A 20,340-nucleotide genomic window follows, 5' to 3' on the forward strand; every position below is an offset into this window, starting at 1 on the left:
CATCTGGCCATCCCTTCCCCTTGCTCCCCTTTCTCCATCTCTTATGGGGCTGGCTGCATCCCCGGGCCCCACTGCAGGGGTTGTGTGCTGGCCCTGTCTCTCCTAGCCCCTCTCCAGGGGTATCTGCTGCGGGATGAACATTGACCCAGCCACCCCTGGCACCATCACTTTCCACAGGTTCATAGATGCCAAGGCCAGCCGGGACCTTTGTGCTTGCGAGAAGGGAAGTTTTGCCTCTTTGAGGCGGCCAGGGGTGGTGTGTAATTGTCCCAGGTTACTGGGTCGGGGGCTAGAGACGGTTTTGGGTTGTATTGTTGAAGAGGAACCCCTAGATATGGAACCTGGCCCTTGTTGCCGCCAACTCTGGCGGGAAGAAGGGTCACATGACCATCCTGTCTGACCCCTGGTGTAACGCAGGCCAGAGACCTGCCCCCCAGTTATTCCTAGAGCCAATCTGCCCCCTCCTCCCCAACTTTTAGAAGCAGTGTCCAATCAGGGTGGGCACTTAGTGGCTGGGTTCATGTGCTGTGCCTCTGGACCTGCACAGGCTGCCAGGCGGGAGGGGCAGGGGGAAGTGCTGGGCAGAACCCCTATGCGGGGCAGAGACAGCATGTAGGGACAAGGCGGTACCCTCACTCTGTTCATGACTCGGTCCCCAAGACTGGCCTTGGAAAGTTGCAATTCTCCATGTTCACTGGACTCCAGGAGCTGGGGCTTTTGGAGAAGCACCAAGTACTGCAGAAACCACAATAAAACCATGAGAATTGGTGACTCTGGTGGGACATAGAGGCTGGGGCCCCGTACAAATGTATCCCAGACAGTCCCTGGCCCAAGGAGCGTTGTGGGACTTGTTCTCGTTGCCAAAAGGCAGTGTCGAATGTGGTCAGTCAGGGAGGCTCAGGTACGATGGGGAGTGGGAGTTTGAAGTGCTGGCTGGACAGATCCTGCGCAGTGGCACCAGGATATGCTTGGGTTTCTGGGATGTCACGGTACCAACTGCCCTGACAGGTGAGCCCAGGGGACACTTGGCCTGCACCACTTCCGCCCCGAGAGCAAGGAGCAAGCGATGCCTCCGTGGTCTCGCTGCGCTGCTGAAAGGCCCAGCAGGGTGCACCAGCTCTGTCCTCTCCTTGTCCGAGGAGCACACAGAGCTGTCTCTGCTCAGGTGCCCGCAGACCCTTCAGCGGGGGAGGGCGACACCCATGGCTTGGATCAGGGCCTCCCTTCACTTCCAGCAGGTCCCGTTCCTTCCCGGAGGTTCTCCCAGGCCTCCAGCTCTCGGAGCAATGATGGGTCCCTGGGTCATGTCTCTGACCATGAACTCTTGGGCGGTGACTCAGATCCCTGCAGCTGCTTGGCTGCGCTGCCCCAGCATGCCAGGTACAGCTCGTCCTGAGCTTTCACAGCCAGGCCAGGCTAGCTCTGCTCCCATGGCATGCTGCCTCTGATGGGGCTGGCTCCAGTCTCTTCAGAGTAGTGTCAGCAGAGCCCTGGGAGGCTTTGATAGGCCCTGGGCAGCAGCCAGGCTCAGAGGATCCCAGCCTGCCTGAGGGATGGCAGCAGGAACTTTTTACTTATTTTTCTGGCCCTGTCACCGCAGTGTGGAGTGCCTCACACTCTGACAGGCTTGCTGCATTCGCCCTCACTCTAGGCAGGCCAGAGTGGTCGTCAGGGAACTGTCCCACAGACACAGAGGGACCGGCCTGGGAGTAACTGGCCCAACAGGGATCTGAACCCAGGTCTTCTGGTCCTCAAGTAGAGCCCCAACCACTGGACCATCCTTTCTCCAGGTGCCGCCCCTAGACAGGAGCTCACTTGAGACAGCTCTCCCAGGGCAAACACTGGCAGGTGCCAGAGGCTTGCTAGGCAGAGGACACGACCCCCTGGAAAGCAGCATTTCTGAGGTCTCTGCAGAGAGGTGGGGACCAGCAGATGCTGATACAGGTCCCCTTCCCTGAGGCTCTGAGAACCAGTTCCATTTTATTTCTGCATGGTGTTGCATTCCGATGAACTGGTGGGCCCTGGAGATGGTAGAATATGGTTTTACCCCAACCACACCCCCTTTCCAGGGACCTGTCCCAGGAGAAACGACCGCACTGTGAACTCACCACCCTGCTGCTGATAGCAAGGAGAATGTGGCCAGAACCATACAAAGGCAAATGAGTTTAGTGCCAAAGGAAGAGAGGCTAAGATCCGTTCCCGGGCGTCCGTGGTGAGGAGCCGGCCGTAACCCTGCCGCACAGCTACAGACTAGGGACCGAATGGCTAGGCAGCAGTTCTGCGGAAAAGGACCTAGGGGTGACAGTGGACGAGAAGCTGGATATGAGTCAGCAGTGTGCCCTTGTTGCCAAGAAGGCCAATGGCATTTTGGGATGTATAAGTAGGGGCATAGCGAGCAGATCGAGGGACGTGATCGTTCCCCTCTATTCGACATTGGTGAGGCCTCATCTGGAGTACTGTGTCCAGTTTTGGGCCCCACACTTCAAGAAGGATGTGGATAAATTGGAGAGAGTCCAGCGAAGGGCAACAAAAATGATTAGGGGACTGGAACACATGAGTTATGAGGAGAGGCTGAGGGAGCTGGGATTGTTTAGCCTGCAGAAGAGAAGAATGAGGGGGGATTTGATAGCTGCTTTCAACTACCTGAAAGGGGGTTCCAAAGAGGATGGCTCTAGACTGTTCTCAATGGTAGCAGATGACAGAACGAGGAGTAATGGTCTCAAGTTGCAGTGGGGGAGGTTTAGATTGGATATTAGGAAAAACTTTTTCACTAAGAGGGTGGTGAAACACTGGAATGCGTTACCTAGGGAGGTGGTAGAATCTCCTTCCTTAGAGGTTTTTAAGGTCAGGCTTGACAAAGCCCTGGCTGGGATGATTTAACTGGGAATTGGTCCTGCTTTGAGCAGGGGGTTGGACTAGATGACCTTCTGGGGTCCCTTCCAACCCTGATATTCTATGATTCTATGATTCTATGAGAGGGGTGCTAGAGCCTCACAACCTCAGCAGGGGCGTGGGAAGGATAAAGTCTTGCCCCGCACTCCGGTTCAGGGCTCCCCGCAGAGAGAGGTCTTGAGGGCCCAATATTCCAGATGCAGAACAGCAGCCAGGGCTCCGGAAGCTGTCACCGAGAAGTGCAAACCTTGTCACCGCTGCCCAGCTCTCCTGGGGTTGTTCCTTCCGAGGGGAGCGGGGATCTCAGTGCCTATCCCCTCGGCAGATCCCCACCTCTCCAGAGCGTCACAGCTCGTGTGACCGGCTGGCTGTGTAACTGCGGGGGTGCTAGTCCCCCCCACTGAGGCAGAGGGACTGAGAATGGATATGGGCTAAGTGAGGTAGCTGGAAAGCGGGACCTTCTGCCTGGGCGTGTGTGGCCTCCGGTAGAGCGCTGCCCAGCGTGCACGGCCAGTACGTGGGGGAGATCCTGCTACTCCCTTATTCTCCGTTGAATCTGCCTAGTGACCTTTCTGGGTCCCGTGGGGAGAGGACTGCAGTGCCGGTGGCTAATTCATCCCCAGCTTTGGTGGCAGAGCTGCAGCGCCCTGCATGAGCGGGCTGCGTGCTCAGACAGGAGGCTGGTTAAGAGAATCTCGGAAGGAGTGAGTTTGGGGGGTGCTTTTGCACCAGTGGGGAAGGCTGCTGTTCTGGGGAGCAGAACTATCCCGCAGGAAGCTGGTGGCAGCTGCTGAGCCTTGCCCATCACAGCACGCCCAGAACATGCTGCTAGTGAGCCGATGTCTCTCTCTCCCAAACTCCAGTTGTAGACGCTAGAGCTGGATCCACCCAACTCCCGTGGCCCCCGTGTGAGACAAAGGAGTCCAGCCTCCTTTCTCTAGCCCTTCTCCTCTGACCTGGGTGGCAGACGCGGCCTCCTGCTGGTGCGGGGGCTGCTGCACGTGAGGCTCCGGCTCCCCACCTGGAGCCCATGCTATGATCTCGGCAGGCCCAGGCCCGCACTGGGTGAGGAGAGGATCTTTATGGCTGGACGCTTGACACTGAGAACTGGGCTAGCTGGGCTGGCAGGCTGCCGTTCCCAGCTGGTGGTTCCTGGGAACAAACACACGTCCCCTTCCTCATGCAGATGCTGCTGCTGAGTGTGCAGTCACATAGTCAGCCCTGAGGGCCTGGGGTCCCTGGGCCAGCTCTGGTTGGGCTGGCTTCTTCAGCGGGGCCCAGAGCCGGGGACTCCTCCTCCTTGGGATCTGGGACCATGCTGGGAGCTGAGATTACATTTAAATTGCCATTTGCATTTTCCAATCAATACACGACTTTACAATTAAGTTTGGTGTTAAAATTCTTAGCGAAAAGTGAGTGGAAGGGAGATTTGTGGAGTGAACGAGTCCTTTGGGGGCCATCGCGGCTCCCTGCCTCATTACACTGCATACTGCATGCTGCTGCCACTGCTTTCCCGGCGCACCCCCCAATCCGAGCACAAGACGCCGAGGCAGTCACGCGGGCCAGCCTCGCAGGGCCGGGGAAGCGCGCGGGAGATGGTGGGCTGGCTTGCTGTTCATCCCTCTCGGCCTCTTCCCTTTTGTGACCTTCACACTGGGGAAAAGGAGCTAGCAAAGGATTCAGAAGATGCAGAACCCCAGGGGAGGCCCGGGGTAGATAGGCATGTGGCTGCGTGTGGCCATTGGGAACATGCAGGATTTGTGGAGAGTGTGTGAGAGTATGTGGGGTTGGGGATCTCTGTGGGGAGCTGGGGCATTGTGTGCACCGAGCATGTGCATGAGTGGGATGTGCTAGCACAGAGGTCTCCGGCCCTTTGGGGGTGGACCCCCCATTTGTGATGGTTCTGCCCCTGGGTTCACGTGTGGCTGCTGCATCTCACCTGGGTTTTGTCCTTCTCTTCCCTCCTCTCTCGCCTCATCTTCTTGTCTCTTTTTCTGTGTAGTATTGGGATTTTGCTCCATTTCCCAGGAAATGGGAAAGCTGGATCTCCCTAGCTGCTTCCTGGTTCAGCCCCGACTCTGTATCATCAAAACAGAGAACAAGTCCAGCCACAGAACAGGAAGCCCTGATGCAAGCCACACTGTGGTGTCACAAAAACCTGCATCCAGCACTTGCTCCCTCCCACTTCCTTCTCCAACCCTCACAATTTCTAGTGCCTCAATACAGAACAAGTCTGTCTGCTTCCACTGCCCCAAAAATGTCTGGACCTCCATGTGTCCCAACCCAGCCGTGCTGCAAAAACCTGGATCTAGATGGAGCTTGCAAAGTTTTGGCCCTGAACCCTCAATTTGTACAGTCTAAACAAAGAGCAAGTCCAGCTAATGCAGACTCCACTGGATATATCTGGAATCTGGGGCACCCTAGCTCAATAGTCCTGGGAAAACACAACAGCGATACCTGCCTTCTCGTGTGCCGGGATTTGTCGCGTCCTGATTTGCATAGTGGGTTAGGAGCAGCTGCATTTGTTGTCTCTCTAAACAGTACAGTTTTGGGGTTTGAGGCCAGAATTGGCAGGGGTAGCAGGATACTGGTACTCAATTAATTTGTTTGCAATGCTGTTGCATTCAGACGCATCAGGATCCAGACTTTTCAAGGAGAACAGGGGCAGTTACACTTGGCCTCTGTTTACATGGTAGAATTTTTGGTTTGTAGTAAATATTTGCAGGATCTGGCTGGAGGAGTCAGATTTTAAAAAGCCAGCAGGGGCCATTATGACCTCCTACATAGCTGATATAGGGAATCTTGCCCAGTGATTCCTGAGTCAAGCCCATAACGTCTGGCTGAGCTATTAGAAAGAGATCCGGCTTTGATTTACAGATTCCAAGTGATGGAGAATTCACTACGTCCCTAGGTCAGTTGTTCCCATGGTAAAATCCCTGCCTGTAGACGTTTGGTGCCTAGTCTGAATGTGTCTCGCTTCAGCTTCCAGCCATTGGATCTCATTCTGCCTTTTTCTGACAGAGCAAAGAGCTCTCGACTATTGGAAATCTCTTCTCCAGGTAGTTACTTGTAAACCCCATGATCAAGTCACTCCTTTATCACTTAGATAAACTAGATTGAGCTCCTTTAGTCTCTCATGATAAGGCAGGTTTTCCAGGCCTCGAATGATTCTTGTGGCTCTTTCCAATTTGTCAACATCCTTTTGAAGTGTGGACACCAGAATTGGACACAGTATCCAGTCATGGTGACACTAATGCCTTGTGCGGAGTCAGTATCATCTTTGTACTCTGACTTGATATTCCCTTGCGTCTCTATCCCTGGATTGCATTCACCGTCTTAGCTACAGGATCGCACTGAGCACGGATGTTCTGTCCATTTCCACCATGACCCATATGTCCTTTTCAGTGTCGCTGCATTCCAGGAGACAGACTCCTGTGCCCTGTACCTTTAGGCTGTCGTCTTTGTTCCTAGATGTATGACCTTGCACTGGTGATACAGATAGGTTTGTGTAACTGACCTGCCCCAACCATCATTTACCACTCCACCAATTTTGTGGCCTCTTCAGATTTTACCAACATCATTTTATATTTTTTCCAGATCATTGTTAAAGATATTGAATGGATTTGGGCCAAAAGCTGATCTGTGTGGGACACCTCTAGAAAGACCATCATTGGATGATGATTCACTGTTTACAGTTACTTTTTGTGATCTATCATGTAACCGGTTTTTACTCCATTTTTTATCAGCTATGTTGATTTTAGATCGTAGTAATTTTTTAATCAGAATGTCATACGGTGACAAGTTCCCTGCAGAGGTCTAAGCATGATGTCAGCACAGTTAACTTTGTCAACGAAACTCATGGTCTCATCAAAAATAGTATCAGGCTTGTCTGACGAGACCTGTTTTCCATAAAACACTGTTGATTGGCATTAATTATGCTGCAGTCCTTTAATTCTTAACTGATTTCTCTCCACACTGGCCTTTTCACGATTTTGCCTGGTATCAGAGTCAGGCTCTCCGGCCCATAGCCACCGGGCCCTTCCCTTGCACATATTGGCACAACGTTCACATTTTTCCAGTCCTCTGGGACTTCTCTGGTGTCCCAGGATTTGTTAAAAATCTACGTTAATGGCTCAGAAACCACCTCCGCAAATGCACTGAGCACTCCTGGGTCCGAGTTCTCTGAGCCTGAAGATCTGAAGATGTTTAGCTTCAGCAGTTTCTGTTTAACACCCTCCCCAGCCCAGGTAAAATAAGAAGTGTTGCCTGATCGTTGTGAGCAGCGAGTAAATCATCCAACTTCTTCCCAGACACTGAACAGAACTATTTACTGAGCACTTCTGCCAGTCCTGTGTCATGTTGGCTGCTTTACAATGGTCGTTTCACGGCTGCCCCAGGAGGTGTCAGATGTTGGGTCTTTCTGATGGAGTTTAGGCAGTGGGACTGGGTCCCAAAGTTGGCTTGATCTAGCAATCCAGAGGTGTTGGATCCAGGTTTTTTCAGTGCTGTTGGGGGTCCAGAGTTTTTGGCATGCTAGATGCAGTTAGGCAGTGGCATTTGGGCCAACTATGGGCTAGATCCAGCTTTGTCCCCAGACTCCTTTTTGCAGCCTTGTTTTTGTTTCCCAGTTCTCTCCCGGCCTCCCATGCTGTGAGGTGCTGAGTGCTCCTCTTGGTTTGGCTCCAGCACCATCTAGGAGGCCCTTCTTGCTATCTGTGTCTGCAGAACAGTCTCTGGCTCCCATCTTCCTCCCCTTGCTGAGGGTTGTTTGCCTAAATAGGTGAGCAACTAGTGTAGATGGTTTTCACTCCTTTAGCTGGTTGCACTTGACCTCGGGGGCCCTACAGGCTCAAGTCTAGGCTGCACTTAAAACTTAGGTGGGCTCAGCTCCGGCACTCAGGGATGTGAAAAATTCACAGATGTGCTGCCCTAAAGCGCCGGTAGAGAGACGGCTAGATGGCTGGAAGAACACCGCCGTTGCCTGGGGAGGTGGCGTGACTCTAGCCACAAGTCGCTGTAGTGTGTGTCTACGCTCCTGGGGCTGCAGACACGGCGCCTCCTCCTGGCCATTCTGGGGATTAGCTTTGCCAGGCATTGTGCCCTCCTCTGGCAGTCTCTTCACCCATCCTCTCTGGCCCTGCAGCCCCTCTCACTGCGGGACTGCAGTTTCCTCTTCGTCCCTCGACCCTCCGGCCAGGTCGCTACCTGGTGTCCCCTTCTGGACGGGGAGCGGGGGATGTAACCGTCCCGGGCAGGCCGCTGTCCTCTGCCTGGCCCCTGCCACATCCCCGGTGGCTGGCAGGGGAACCCAGGCCCGCCCTCTACTATAGGTTCCAGCTCAAGGTCCCTCCGAACAGAAGCCACGGCCTGCACTGTCCTGCCATGCTGCTTTCCCCTGAGCCTTCTCCTACCTTCCTGGCTTCCCCCCTCTCTGGGTTCACCAGCCTCCCAACTCCTTCCTCTCAGGCAGTAACTGTGGACACCTCTGCTAGCCCCTAGCGCACCTCCATGCTCCCAGGGAGTGACTGCAACCGTCTTCTGCTGCCAGCATCCTGGCTTTATAAACCCGGCTCAGCTCCTCTCCCCGCTGGGTTTCCGCAGCGAGTGAGGCCTGATTGCATGCTGGCTTTCCTCTGGGTGCAGCCCATCCATTCATGGGACCCCGCAGGCAGCCAGGGAAAACTCGCTGCCTGATCCAGACAGAGCCGGGCTGAGCAGCTGCTCAGTGGGGATGGAAATGGAGCCAGACAGCTCAAGAGGCACCATAGGCTGTGCCCTGCTATCCGGCTTCTGGAGTCCTTGCTGCCCCTTGCTCCAGCCTCTGCCAGCCTCCTGGGCCCAGCGGATGGCAGGGGAGAGGCAGCCCTGGGAGCTCATTGTGTGTTTTCGCTGTGTGCCTCAGGCTGCTTGGCACTGTGGGTTGCATGCAGCTGGACCCACCACTCTTTCCCTCCCCCGCCCCGACCTGGCACCCCTGGGGGCTTGCCTCCCGACTCAGGAGCTGCTGGGTAGCATGGCTGGGGCTGGGGGGTGGCATGAGAAGGCCTGAGGGGGGTGCGGAGAGCTGCAGGAGTGTGTTGTGTTCCTGGGGGTGGAGGTTGTGCTTCTGTGGGGAGGTGTTTGTGTGTGGGGGGGAGGGGGGATTGTGAACAGCATTGTCCAGGGGAGGCATTTGGGGGTGGGGGCTGTGGGCAGAGTCGGGCGGGGGAGGTGTTTGGGGGAGCGGGGGAGGCATTTGAGGGGCCTGGGGGTAGTGCCGGGGGGACTGTGGGTGACGCCGGACAGTGGAGGTGTTGGGGAGGGTCCGTGAGCCGCGCCAGGGGAGGCATTTCTGGGGTGGCCGTGGGTGGGGGAAGGGATTTGGGGGAGGCTGTGGGCGGCACTGGGCAAAGGATTTGGGGTGTTGCCGTGGGCAGGGGAAGCATTTGGGGGGGCTCTGGGTGGCACCAGCTCAGGGAGGCGTTTGGGGGGCTGTGGGTGGCACCGGGGAGACGTTGGGGGCGGCTGTGGGTGGCGCTGGGCAGAGGAGGCGTTGGGGGGCAGGGCTGTGGGTAGCGCCGGCCAGTGGAGGTGCTGGGGAGGGGCTGTGAGCAGCGCCGGGGAAGGTGTTTGGGGGGGGTCACCATGGGCGGGCGAGGAGTTAAAGGGGGCCGTGAGTGGTTCTGGGCGGAGGAGGCGTTTGGGGTGTTGGCCATAGGCGGGAAAAGGGTTTGGGGGAGGCTGTGGGTGGCCCTGGGCGGAGGAGGCATTTGGGGTGTCGCTGTGGGTGGGGGAGGTGTTAAGGGGGGCCGTAGGTGGTACTGGGCGGAGGAGGTGTTTGGGGTGTCGCTGTGGGTGCGGGAGGCGTTAAGGGGGGGCCGTAGGTGGTACTGGGCGGAGGAGGTGTTTGGGGTGTCGCTGTGGGTGGGGGAGGCGTTAAGGGGGGGGCCGTAGGTGGTACTGGGCGGAGGAGGAATTTGGGGTGTCGCTGTGGGTGGGGGAGGCGTTAAGGGGGGGGCCGTAGGTGGTACTGGGCGGAGGAGGTGTTTGGGGTGTCGCTGTGGGTGGGGGAGGCGTTAAGGGGGGGCCGTAGGTGGTACTGGGCGGAGGAGGAATTTGGGGTGTCGCTGTGGGTGGGGGAGGCGTTAAGGGGGGGCCGTAGGTGGTACTGGGCGGAGGAGGCGTTTGGGGTGTCGCTGTGGGTGCGGGAGGCGTTAAGGGGGGGCCGTAGGTGGTACTGGGCGGAGGAGGAATTTGGGGTGTCGCTGTGGGTGCGGGAGGCGTTAAGGGGGGGGCCGTAGGTGGTACTGGGCGGAGGAGGAATTTGGGGTGTCGCTGTGGGTGCGGGAGGCGTTAAGGGGGGGCCGTAGGTGGTACTGGGCGGAGGAGGCGTTTGGGGTGTCGCTGTGGGTGCGGGAGGCGTTAAGGGGGGGCCGTAGGTGGTACTGGGCGGAGGAGGCGTTTGGGGTGTCGCTGTGGGTGGGGGAGGCGTTAAGGGGGGGCCGTAGGTGGTACTGGGCGGAGGAGGTGTTTGGGGTGTCGCTGTGGGTGGGGAGCTGTTTGGGGGGGCTGTGGGCGGCACTGGGCACAGGAGGCGTTTGGGGTGTCGCTGTGGGCGGGGGAGGCATTAAGGGGGGGCCGTGGGTGGTACTGGGTGGGGGAGGCATTGGGGGGCTGTGGACGGTGCCAGCCGGGCTAGGTGTTGGGGGAGGCATGGGTCTCGTCGGCTGGGCGAGTGGCGTGTGGACGCTGGAGGGCGTCTCTCTCCGACCAGACCGTTTGGTTGAGCGTCTGCGTCTGGCTCCCGTGCAGGCTGTGGCAGGCCCGGGGCGGGAGGCGCTGGGCATGAGGGCGAATCCTGCCAGGGAGCAGCAGCCACCCTCTGAGCAGGCCCAGCGGCTCCTCGCTTCCGGCACCTCTGTCTCTTTGGGAGCCCCAGTTTGCTAACTAACTAACGGGGGGATGTCCTGCCTCTGCTGAGCTGGGCCCAGAGTTTGCTGCCTCTCGCCCTCCCCTCTAACAGGGCAGTGGGGACGGGCGGGGGGAGTGGCTGAGCCAGTTGCTGCTGCTGGCTTGTGCCCCCCGTCCCCACTTGCTACCGTGCCAACAGAGCCAGACCACTGCGGCAGTGAGAGCAGCCGATTTCTGGGCCCTAAGGAGGCAGGTCTAGGAGTCCCACTCCAGCCCATGATCCTGAAAGGGAGATCCCCTGTGCTTCACCCCCACCCTGCAGCCTGTGACTCTGGGGGGCTGGAGGAGGTGCATCGGGGGGGACACCCCTGTCCCCGTGGCAGGTTGGGGGAGGGGCATTGGGGGGACACCCCTCCTCTCGTGTCGGATTGGGGGTGCCTCTCTCACAAATAGCCCAGGGAAACTTGGGAAGCCCGTTCCAGACTTCTCTCTGTGGAGTCCAGGTCTCCCTACCTCACTCAGGTCCAGCGTCCCACGCAGGGCGCTCCTGGGGTGGAGGGGCGGTGCCAGGGACGGGTCCCATGCGGGGTGCTCCCGGGGCGGTAGAGGTGGGGGGGCGGCACCAGGCCAGGGTTTGAGAGTCTCGACTCCTCTCCTGCAGGGCATTCTCCTGAAGCGCAGTGGCAAGTCCCTCAACAAGGAGTGGAAGAAGAAGTATGTGACGCTGTGCGATAACGGAGTCCTCACCTACCACCCCAGCCTGCATGTGAGTGAGCCCCGGGCAGGCCCTGCAGGGCCGGGGGGAGGCACAGAGGAGGTCTCTGCTCTGCTGCTCCAGCAGGTCCCTCGGGGGGTGTCATGACTCCCCCAAAGCACCAGGCTAGTAGCGGGGAGGGGTGGGGAGTGCCGCAGCCTGGGTAGACCCAGGACTCCAGCCTCTCCAAGGAATGGCAGCCCAGGCAGGCACTCTGGTCCCACCCTGGCCTGGGCAGCACCTCTCGCCCCACTCCGGAGCTCGGCAGCATGGGGCCTCTGGCTGAGGGGAGAGGTCAGCAGGGACAAGCCTGCTAAGTAAACGTGGCCCTTTCTTTTCCTGCTTCCCTGGCCAGTCCCCAGTCAGGCAGGGCCCCTGGCAGGAGGGAGAAGGCGAAAGCTCCTTGCGGCCAGGGCCGATGGCCCCGTCTGGGTGTGGAACATGTTCCTGGCTGTTAGGTATTGGGTAACACAGAGGAGGTGCCGTGCAGAGCCTGCCGAGCTGAGCTGTCACTCGATGCATCTACAATCCTCTTTGCGGCTGGCTCACAGCTGCCTCTTCCATCCATCTCTGTCGCCTCCCCACTGCGGGGCTAATGGCTTCTTTCCCGTTCCCTCTTGAGCACAGTTTGCTGCTAAGACAGTGAAACGTGGCCACAGACACACCTGTGGCCCTGCAAACCGCGATGCCCTCTGGACAGCAGGGATCACTTCATGGGGGGCACAGGGCAGCCAGTGAGCAGTGGGGCCCTGAGCTAGCCCAAAGGGGTGCCATTGTGCCCCGGGGCTTGAGGGGTGAGCTGCTCCATGCTCAGAGCCCTGAATCCCTCGGACCCCAAGTGTTCTAATGCCCAGAGCTTCATCACTCTGCTCCTCAACTCCTGGAACCCCGTGTGCCCCCGTCCGGCTCTCTGTGCCCTCTTCTGCAGTCAGTTCACCTCGGAGTGCCACCTCTCATCCCATTGCCTGAAGCCGTGGGACTGTAAAACCCATTCTCCTCCTCCTAGCTCTGCTGTGCCATCCGACTCCTGCTCCAGCCCCCGGGTTCTCTGCCCCAGTCTCCACTCCTCTGACTCCCTGCTGCAGTCTCTCTCTTCCATAGCCTTGGACCCTGGAGACTGGGAGGGAGCTCCATTGGCTAGAGAGAGGGTGTACGCGTGTGTGCCCGCCTGCCCGCGTGTGCCCCGTGTGTGCGTGTGTACCGCCTTTACACTGGGGTCAGAGCCAGCCCTTGTGACCTCGGTTGGCTCCCACTGCTGAGGGTGGAGGAGCTCGTTGGGATGTCCCTCCTCTTCCCCATTGCCTCTTACCCTCAGCGTCGTCATGTGACATTACGGGGCTGCCCAGTGCCGGCACCCTGCACCCTTCGCCCGGTGCTGCTGGACACCTAGGAAAGTACATGCTGAAGGCATCACCTCCTCTACGTGACTTTCCACGGACGCGCTGAGCAGGGAAGTAAAATGAGGAGTAATAAGGCCTGCCTGGCGTGCGCCATGCTGGCAGCTCTCCCCGCCCCCACTAACTCCCTGTTGGGCAAAGGGTGTCTGTCTCCTCCCCACCCAGACACCATCTCCCCGGGGGGCCAAGAGCCCCACTGGGCACCTCCACGTTGTGTTGCTTCCGGAAGCCTGGCAGACTCAAGTGTTGGTGGGCTGTGAGCAGGCCTGGATGGCCGAATGCCCCTTGTGGATGGCCTGCCGCCTGCCCCGGGAACTCTGCTCAGGGGCCAGCTGGAGCCCCACGACACAGGGAGGGGAAGGGAGCCCTGCGGGGGGCTCACAGGCTGTCCTCACCACTTGTGCACTGCCCTGCAGAGCCCAGCAGGAGCCGCTGCCGTGCAGGGAGCACGTAGCCACATCCAAGGAGCGCGCCAGCAGGCCTTCCCGTGTGTCCTTGAGGGTCGCCCTGAGGCGAGCGGGACACTAGAACAGCCTGGCTGACTAGCGAGGGCCGTATCCCAAAGGAAGGATCGCAGCAGCATGGGTCCAGCAGGCACACGAAGAAAGGAGAGCAGCAAATACGGACCCTGGACTTCAGAAAAGCAGACTTGGACTCCCTCAGGGAGCTGATGGGCAGGATCTCCAGGGAGAATAACATGAGGGGGAAAGGAGTCCAGGAGAGCTGGCTGGATTTTAAAGAAGCCTTCTTGAGGTTACAGGGACAAACCATCGGGATGTGTAGAAAGAATAGTAAATATGGCAGGCGACCAGCTTGGCTTAACAGTGAAATCCTTGCTGATCTTAAATGCAAAAAAGAAGCTTACAAGAAGTGGAAACTTGGTGGGATGACCAGGAGAAGTATAGCAATATTGCTCGAGCATGCAGGGGTGTAATCAGGAAGGCCAGATCACACCTGGAGTTGCAGCTAGCAAGAGATGTTAAGAGTAACAAGAAGGGTTTCTACAGGTATGTTAGCAACAAGAAAAAGGTCAGGGCAATTGTGGGCCCCTTACTGAATGGGGGAGGCAACCTAGTGACAGAGGATGTGGAAGAAGCTGAAGTACTCAATGCTTTTTTTGCCTCAGTCTTCACAGACAAGGTCAGCTCCCAGACTGCTGCACTGGGCAGCACAGTATGGCTGGGATGATTTAGTTGGGGCTTGGTCCTGCTTTGAGCAGGGGTTGGACTAGGGGACCTCCTGAGGTCCCTTCCAACCTGGATATTCTATGAAAGGTCAGGGCATGTAACCCGCACCTGAGGGGCGCTTGCAGCTCCCTTCGCTTCATCGGGATATGTGCTCTACCTGCCAGCATCCCCTCCAGCTTGGCTGGAGCGAGGCTAAGCTGCAGAGTCCATGTGTGCAGAGGAGACAGCTGAGAACCATCATCGTTCTCCAGGTGGGGTCTTCCTACAGCGCAGATGCCTCTGTGCGCTGCCCCCATGATCCCAGTGACTTTTTCCTGCTGTGTCCCACTGCTGCCCCCTCCCTTCATTTCCCACCCCACTCTGGCCCCAGCTCTCCTGCGATCAGGGCAGCTGCCCTCGGTGTATTAGCTGCACTGTCCCAGCTGAGTTGCATTCGTGTTTCCTTCAAGGCTTCCTCTCTCTGGACTCCCCTGAGTTATTTGGTTGGTATTGATTTAGTTGGTGTTGGTCCTGCTTTGAGCAGGGGGTTGGACTAGATGACCTCCTGAGGTCCCTTCCAACCCTGATATTCTATGATTCGGTTTCATTGGGATTCGTTGATCAGCAAGTTCAGCTCTTGGTACCTCCAGCCCCAGCAATGGAAACAGGCCTCCTCCTTCCCCAGACTCCTCACTGTCTCCAGGGATTAGACTTGTAGTTCTTGCAATGATGCTCCCATAAGACCTTGTTCAACCCTGGAGTAAAGTGTCCTTTACCCTCTTGCTTGTACTGGTCAGGTAACCCTTGGTAGCCTCGACGTGCTGCTGTCTCCCTGGAGCTCAAGCAGAGCCTTGTCTTGCAGCCCACAGCTGGTGTCTCCTCTTGTTGCTTTCCCTGGAATCTGTGTTCATCGACTCTGAGTTTTCAACAGCTTTGGGCATTGTGCAGATGGGGCGTCCTGAGCTGGAGTGGAGAGCAGCAGCTGATGCTGCAGACAGGAGGGCTCTGCAGGCCGGGTCCCAGGGCTGCAGGTCTCTGGCACAGCTTTCCATGTTCCTTTGGCTTCTTTTCCCTTCTTTGGTGACTGAGTTTGTTCCATTTCATGGAAAGGCCAAGGCAGTTTCAAGTCACTTTCCCAAAGCCTTAGAGGGCAAGTGCCTCTGCTCCTGGGGAAAGCACGCGGCTCAGCCCGGCCAGGCTACGCGAAGCAGCGCCAGAGAGAAAGCATCTCCCATTTTGCAGCCAGTGGAGCCATTCACACAATCACCTTCTGTTAATTCTATCTGCAACATCAATTAAATTGTTTGTAGAAACTAATTGAATGTGGCTTAATCACACATCTTAATAGCTTTCCACGCTTTGAACTCGTTGTTAATTCCAGTAATAAAATGAAATGAGAGAACTAGCTGGGTAATTAGTGAGGAGGCTTGGGGAAGAAATTGCTCTTTTATAGCATGTAATAAAAGCAGCGTGCTGGTGACCGCTCTCTCCGGCAGGCAGCCGGCTAGCACAGCGATTATGCTGAGCTAGGGAAAATCCTCCAGCCCCTCTGAGATTCCCTGCCCAGGGGCTTCTCCTGTCTCCCACTCAGCCCCAGCGCTGCTTGGAGGAGCTGGTGATGAGGCTGTACAGCTCGGAAGCGCTTGGGACCCAGGGGTGTCTGTTGGCTTGACCACGCTGCTCAGGTCGAGTCAAGGCCCCCTAGGAGTCCAGTGCCTGGGAGGGGCGCGTGGGGTGAAGCGCTGTGGCCGTTCTCTGCTGGGGCGGGGAGCTAGACCCCTGGGTGAGGCACTGGCGGAGCGAGGGAGGGCCGTGCAGGCTGGCTGAGTCAGCCCAGCTGCAGTAGAGGCTATGGAAGTGTGACCCACGCAACCCTCCGCCACCTGCCACCTTGAGCCCCGCGGGGGCAGTCAGAGAAGCCATGGCTCCTAAGTTGGGCCCGTTCGCTGCTCTACCTGCCTGAATTTAGAAGCAGAGGATTTACACAGGGCCCAACTCTGCCTTAATCTTTTTGGTGACCTCCTTGTGAACTGGAGCAAACCCAAGCTCTCCTGCGGAACAGAGAACTGCAGCTGCAGCTTCATCCTGGCCAGCTGCTGTCCCTCATCTGCCACATACAGAGCAAGCCCCCAGGGAGGGGATGCTGTGCCGGGCTGCCTTGGGTCCCAGAGCAGGGTGGGGCCAGCCCCTCACTGTAGCCTTCTTTCTCTGCCTCTCTCCCCCCCCCCCCCCCCATGCTCCTGGGACCTTGCTCTCAGCCCGAGGCCTGTGCCCCAGAGCAGGAGGGACGGCCCCTTTCAGTGAGGGGATCACATGTGGACTCGTGCATGTATTTCTGGGTACGTCAGTCCCAGACTGGGGGGACTGAGTTATGGGGAGAGGCAAAAAGAGCGAAGTGAGTCTGTCAGGGTGGCTCATACTCGCCGTCTGTGGGTGAGATTTGCTGTAAAGGTTTCCCAAGAGAAGAGGTGGCGGCCCAGAGTCTAGAGTCATCGGAAGTGCTGGCGAATGTACCACAGGGAACTCCCTGTGGTTGGATCCCAGGAGCTGGGAGAGATTTTCCGGCTCTGTGTTCCACAGACGGAAGGAAGGAAGGAAGGAATGGGACTGCCCGCTATTCCTGCAGCTCAGCATCACTACCTGGGCTCTGACGAAGGGGCCTGGGCTGTGGGCACTGAGTTCTAATCCTTCCCCAGGTTGGGAGGGGGCTGGCTGGCTCAGGAATGGCATTATTCACGTCAGGCAATGGCTGGCCCTGGGAACGGGACAGGGAGCCTCTCACCTCGAGGCCAGCTGCGCTGTTAGCTCAGGGAAGCACAAGAGGAGCCTGGGGGTGTTTGAGCTGTAATAGGGGAAGTGAATCCAGAGCTCTGAAACACCTCCATGTTGCTTGCTGGGCACCTTGCGACTGTCTGGGACAATCCCGCCCGGCAGAGTGTCTGAGCAGAGGGAGACAGAGAGGCTTGCGCTGAACCTGCTGTCTCTCTCCTGTAGGATTACATGCAGAACGTCCATGGCAAGGAAATAGATCTCCTGAGAACAACAGTGAAGGTGCCGGGCAAGCGGCTCCCCAGGGCCACGACGACAACAGCCCCCAGCGCCAGCCCCAAAACCAACGGGCTTGCCAAGGAGCGGAGCAGCATGCAGTTCCCAGGAGGCCCAGGTAAGGAGAGGAGGGGGGACTCGCCCAGGCTCAGCGGCTGCAGGGCTCTTAGCTAAGTCACAAGCGGACAGTGCACAAGTGGTTCTGGTGTCTCCTCCTCCTCACACTCTTTTCACCAGTCACAGAATCAGAGACTATCCGGGTTGGGAGGGACCTCGGGAGGCCCCCTAGTCCCAGCCCCTGCCCAGAGCAGGACCAACCCCAACTAAACCATCCCAGCCAGGGCTTTGTGAAGCCTGACCTTAAACACCTCTAAGGAAGGAGATTCTACCACCTCCCTAGGTAACGCATTCCAGTGTTTCACCACCCTCCGAGTGAAAAAGTTTTTCCTAATAGCCAACCTAAACCTCCCCCACTGCAACTTGAGACCATTACTCCTCGTTCTGTCATCTGCTACCACTGAGAACCGTCTAGAACCATCCTCTTTGGAACACCCTTTCAGGTAGTTGAAAGCAGCTATCAAATCCCCCCTCATTCTTCTCTTCCGCAGACTAAACATCCCCAGCTCCCTCAGCCTCTCCTCATAAGTCATGTGTTCTAGACCCCTAATCATTTTTGTTGCCCTTCGCTGGACTCTCTCCAATTTATCCACATCCTTCTTGTAGTGTGGGGCCCAAAACTGGACACAGTACTCCAGATGAGGCCTCACCAGTGTCGAATAGCGGGGAACGATCACGTCCCTCGATCTGCTCGCTATGCTCCTACTTATACATCCCAAAATGCCATTGACCTTCTTGGCAACAAGGGCATGCTGTTGACTCATATCCAGCTTCTCATCCACTGTAACCCCTAGGTCCTTTTCTGCAGAACTGCTGCCGAGCCATTCGGTCCCCAGTCTGTAGCGGTGCATGGGATTCTTCCGTCCTAAGTGCAGGACTCTGCACTTGTCCTTGTTGAACCTCATCAGATTTCTTTTGGCCCAGTCCTCCAATTTGTCTAGGTCCCTCTGTATCCTATCCCTCCCCTCCAGCGTATCTACCTCTCTTCCCAGTTTAGTGTCATCTGCAAACTTGCTGAGGGTGCAATCCACACCATCCTCCAGATCATTAATGAAGATATTGAACAAAACCGGCCCCAGGACCGACCCTTGGGGCACTCCACTTGATACCGGCTGCCAACTGGACATGGAGCCATTGATCACTACCCGTTGAGCCCAACAATCTAGCCAGCTTTGTCTCCACCTTATAGTCCATTCATCCAGCCCGTACTTCTTTAACTTGCTGGCAAGAATACTGTGGGAGACAGTGTCAAAAGCTTTGCTAAAGTCAAGGAACAGCACATCCACTGCTTTCCCTTCATCCACAGAACCAGTTATCTCATCATAGAAGGCAATTAGATTAGTCAGGCATGACTTGCCCTTGTTGAATCCACGCTGACTGGTCCTGATCACTTTCTTCTCCTCTAAGTGCTTCAGAATTGATTCCTTGAGGACCTGCTCCATGATTTTTCCAGGGACCGAGGTGAGGCTGACTGGCCTGTAATTCCCAGGATCATCCTCCTTCCCTTTTCTAAAGATGGGCACTACATTAGCCTTTTTCCAGTCGTCCGGGATCTCCCCCGATCGCCATGAGTTTTCAAAGATAATGGCCAATGGCTCCGCAATCACATCCGCCAACTCCTTTAGCACTCTCGGTTGCAGCACATCCGGCCCCATGGACTTGTGCTCGTCCAGATTTCTAAATAGTCCCGAACCACTTCTTTCTTCACAGAGGACTGGTCACCTCCTCCCCATACTGTGCTACCCAGCGCAGCAGTCTGGGAGCTGACCTTGTTCGTGAAGACAGAGGCAAAGAAAGCATTGAGTACATTAGCTTTTTCCACATCCTCTGTCACTAGGTTGCCTCCCTCATTCAGTAAGGGGCCCACACTTTCCTTGACTCTCTTCTTGTTGCTAACGTACCTGAAGAATTGTTTCAGAGGAACAGCCGTGTTAGTCTGTATTCGCAAAAAGAAAAGGAGTACTTGTGGCACCTTAGAGACTAACCAATTTATTTGAGCATGAGCTTTCGTGAGCTACAGCTCACTTCATCAGATGTTTACCGTGGAAACTGCAGCAGACTTTATATACACACAGAAATCATGAAACAATACCTCCTCCCACCCCACTGTCCTGCTGGTAATAGCTTATCTAAAGTGATCAACAGGTGGGCCATTTCCAGCACAAATCCAGGTTTTCTCACCCTCCACCCCCCCACACAAATTCACTCTCCTGCTGGTGCTAGCCCATCCAAAGTGACAACTCTTTACATAATCAAGTCGGGCTATTTCCTGCATAGATCAAGGTTTTCTCACATCCCCCCCACCCCCATACACACACAAACTCACTCTCCTGCTGGTAATAGCTGATCTAAACTGACCATTCTCCAGGTTTAAATCCAAGTTAAACCAGAACATCTGGGGGGGGGGGGTAGGAAAAAACAAGAGGAAACAGGCTACCTTGCATAATGACTTAGCCACTCCCAGTCTCTATTTAAGCCTAAATTAATAGTATCCAATTTGCAAATGAATTCCAATTCAGCAGTTTCTCGCTGGAGTCTGGATTTGAAGTTTTTTTGTTTTAAGATAGCGACCTTCATGTCTGTGATCGCGTGACCAGAGAGATTGAAGTGTTCTCCGACTGGTTTATGAATGTTATAATTCTTGACATCTGATTTGTGTCCATTTATTCTTTTACGTAGAGACTGTCCAGTTTGACCAATGTACATGGCAGAGGGGCATTGCTGGCACATGATGGCATAGATCACATTGGTGGATGTGCAGGTGAACGAGCCTCTGATAGTGTGGCTGATGTTATTAGGCCCTGTGATGGTGTCCCCTGAATAGATATGTGGGCACAATTGGCAACGGGCTTTGTTGCAAGGATAAGTTCCTGGGTTAGTGGTTCTGTTGTGTGGTATGTGGTTGTTGGTGAGTATTTGCTTCAGGTTGCGGGGCTGTCTGTAGGCAAGGACTGGCCTGTCTCCCAAGACTTGTGAGAGTGTTGGGTCATCCTTTAGGATAGGTTGTAGATCCTTAATAATGCGTTGTTGGGGTTTTAGTTGGGGGCTGAAGGTGACGGCTAGTGGCGTTCTGTTATTT

The 20,340-nt window shown here is 56.4% G+C and overlaps 1 protein-coding gene across 3 annotated transcripts in view; it reads left to right on the plus strand.

Moving 5' to 3' along the window:
* Nucleotides 1–20,340, plus strand: part of AGAP3 (ArfGAP with GTPase domain, ankyrin repeat and PH domain 3) — a 232,337-nt gene that overhangs the window by 131,538 nt on the left and 80,459 nt on the right. For all 3 annotated transcript variants that reach the window (XM_073334978.1, XM_073334976.1, XM_073334977.1), the window contains exons 10-11: nt 11,444–11,548; nt 17,094–17,262. In XM_073334978.1, coding sequence (XP_073191079.1) covers nt 11,444–11,548; nt 17,094–17,262 — 274 coding nt within the window. The remainder of the gene's footprint in view (nt 1–11,443; nt 11,549–17,093; nt 17,263–20,340) is intronic.

This window comes from Lepidochelys kempii, chromosome 2 (assembly GCF_965140265.1).
Source record: "Lepidochelys kempii isolate rLepKem1 chromosome 2, rLepKem1.hap2, whole genome shotgun sequence".
Lineage (NCBI taxonomy): Eukaryota > Metazoa > Chordata > Testudines > Cheloniidae > Lepidochelys > Lepidochelys kempii.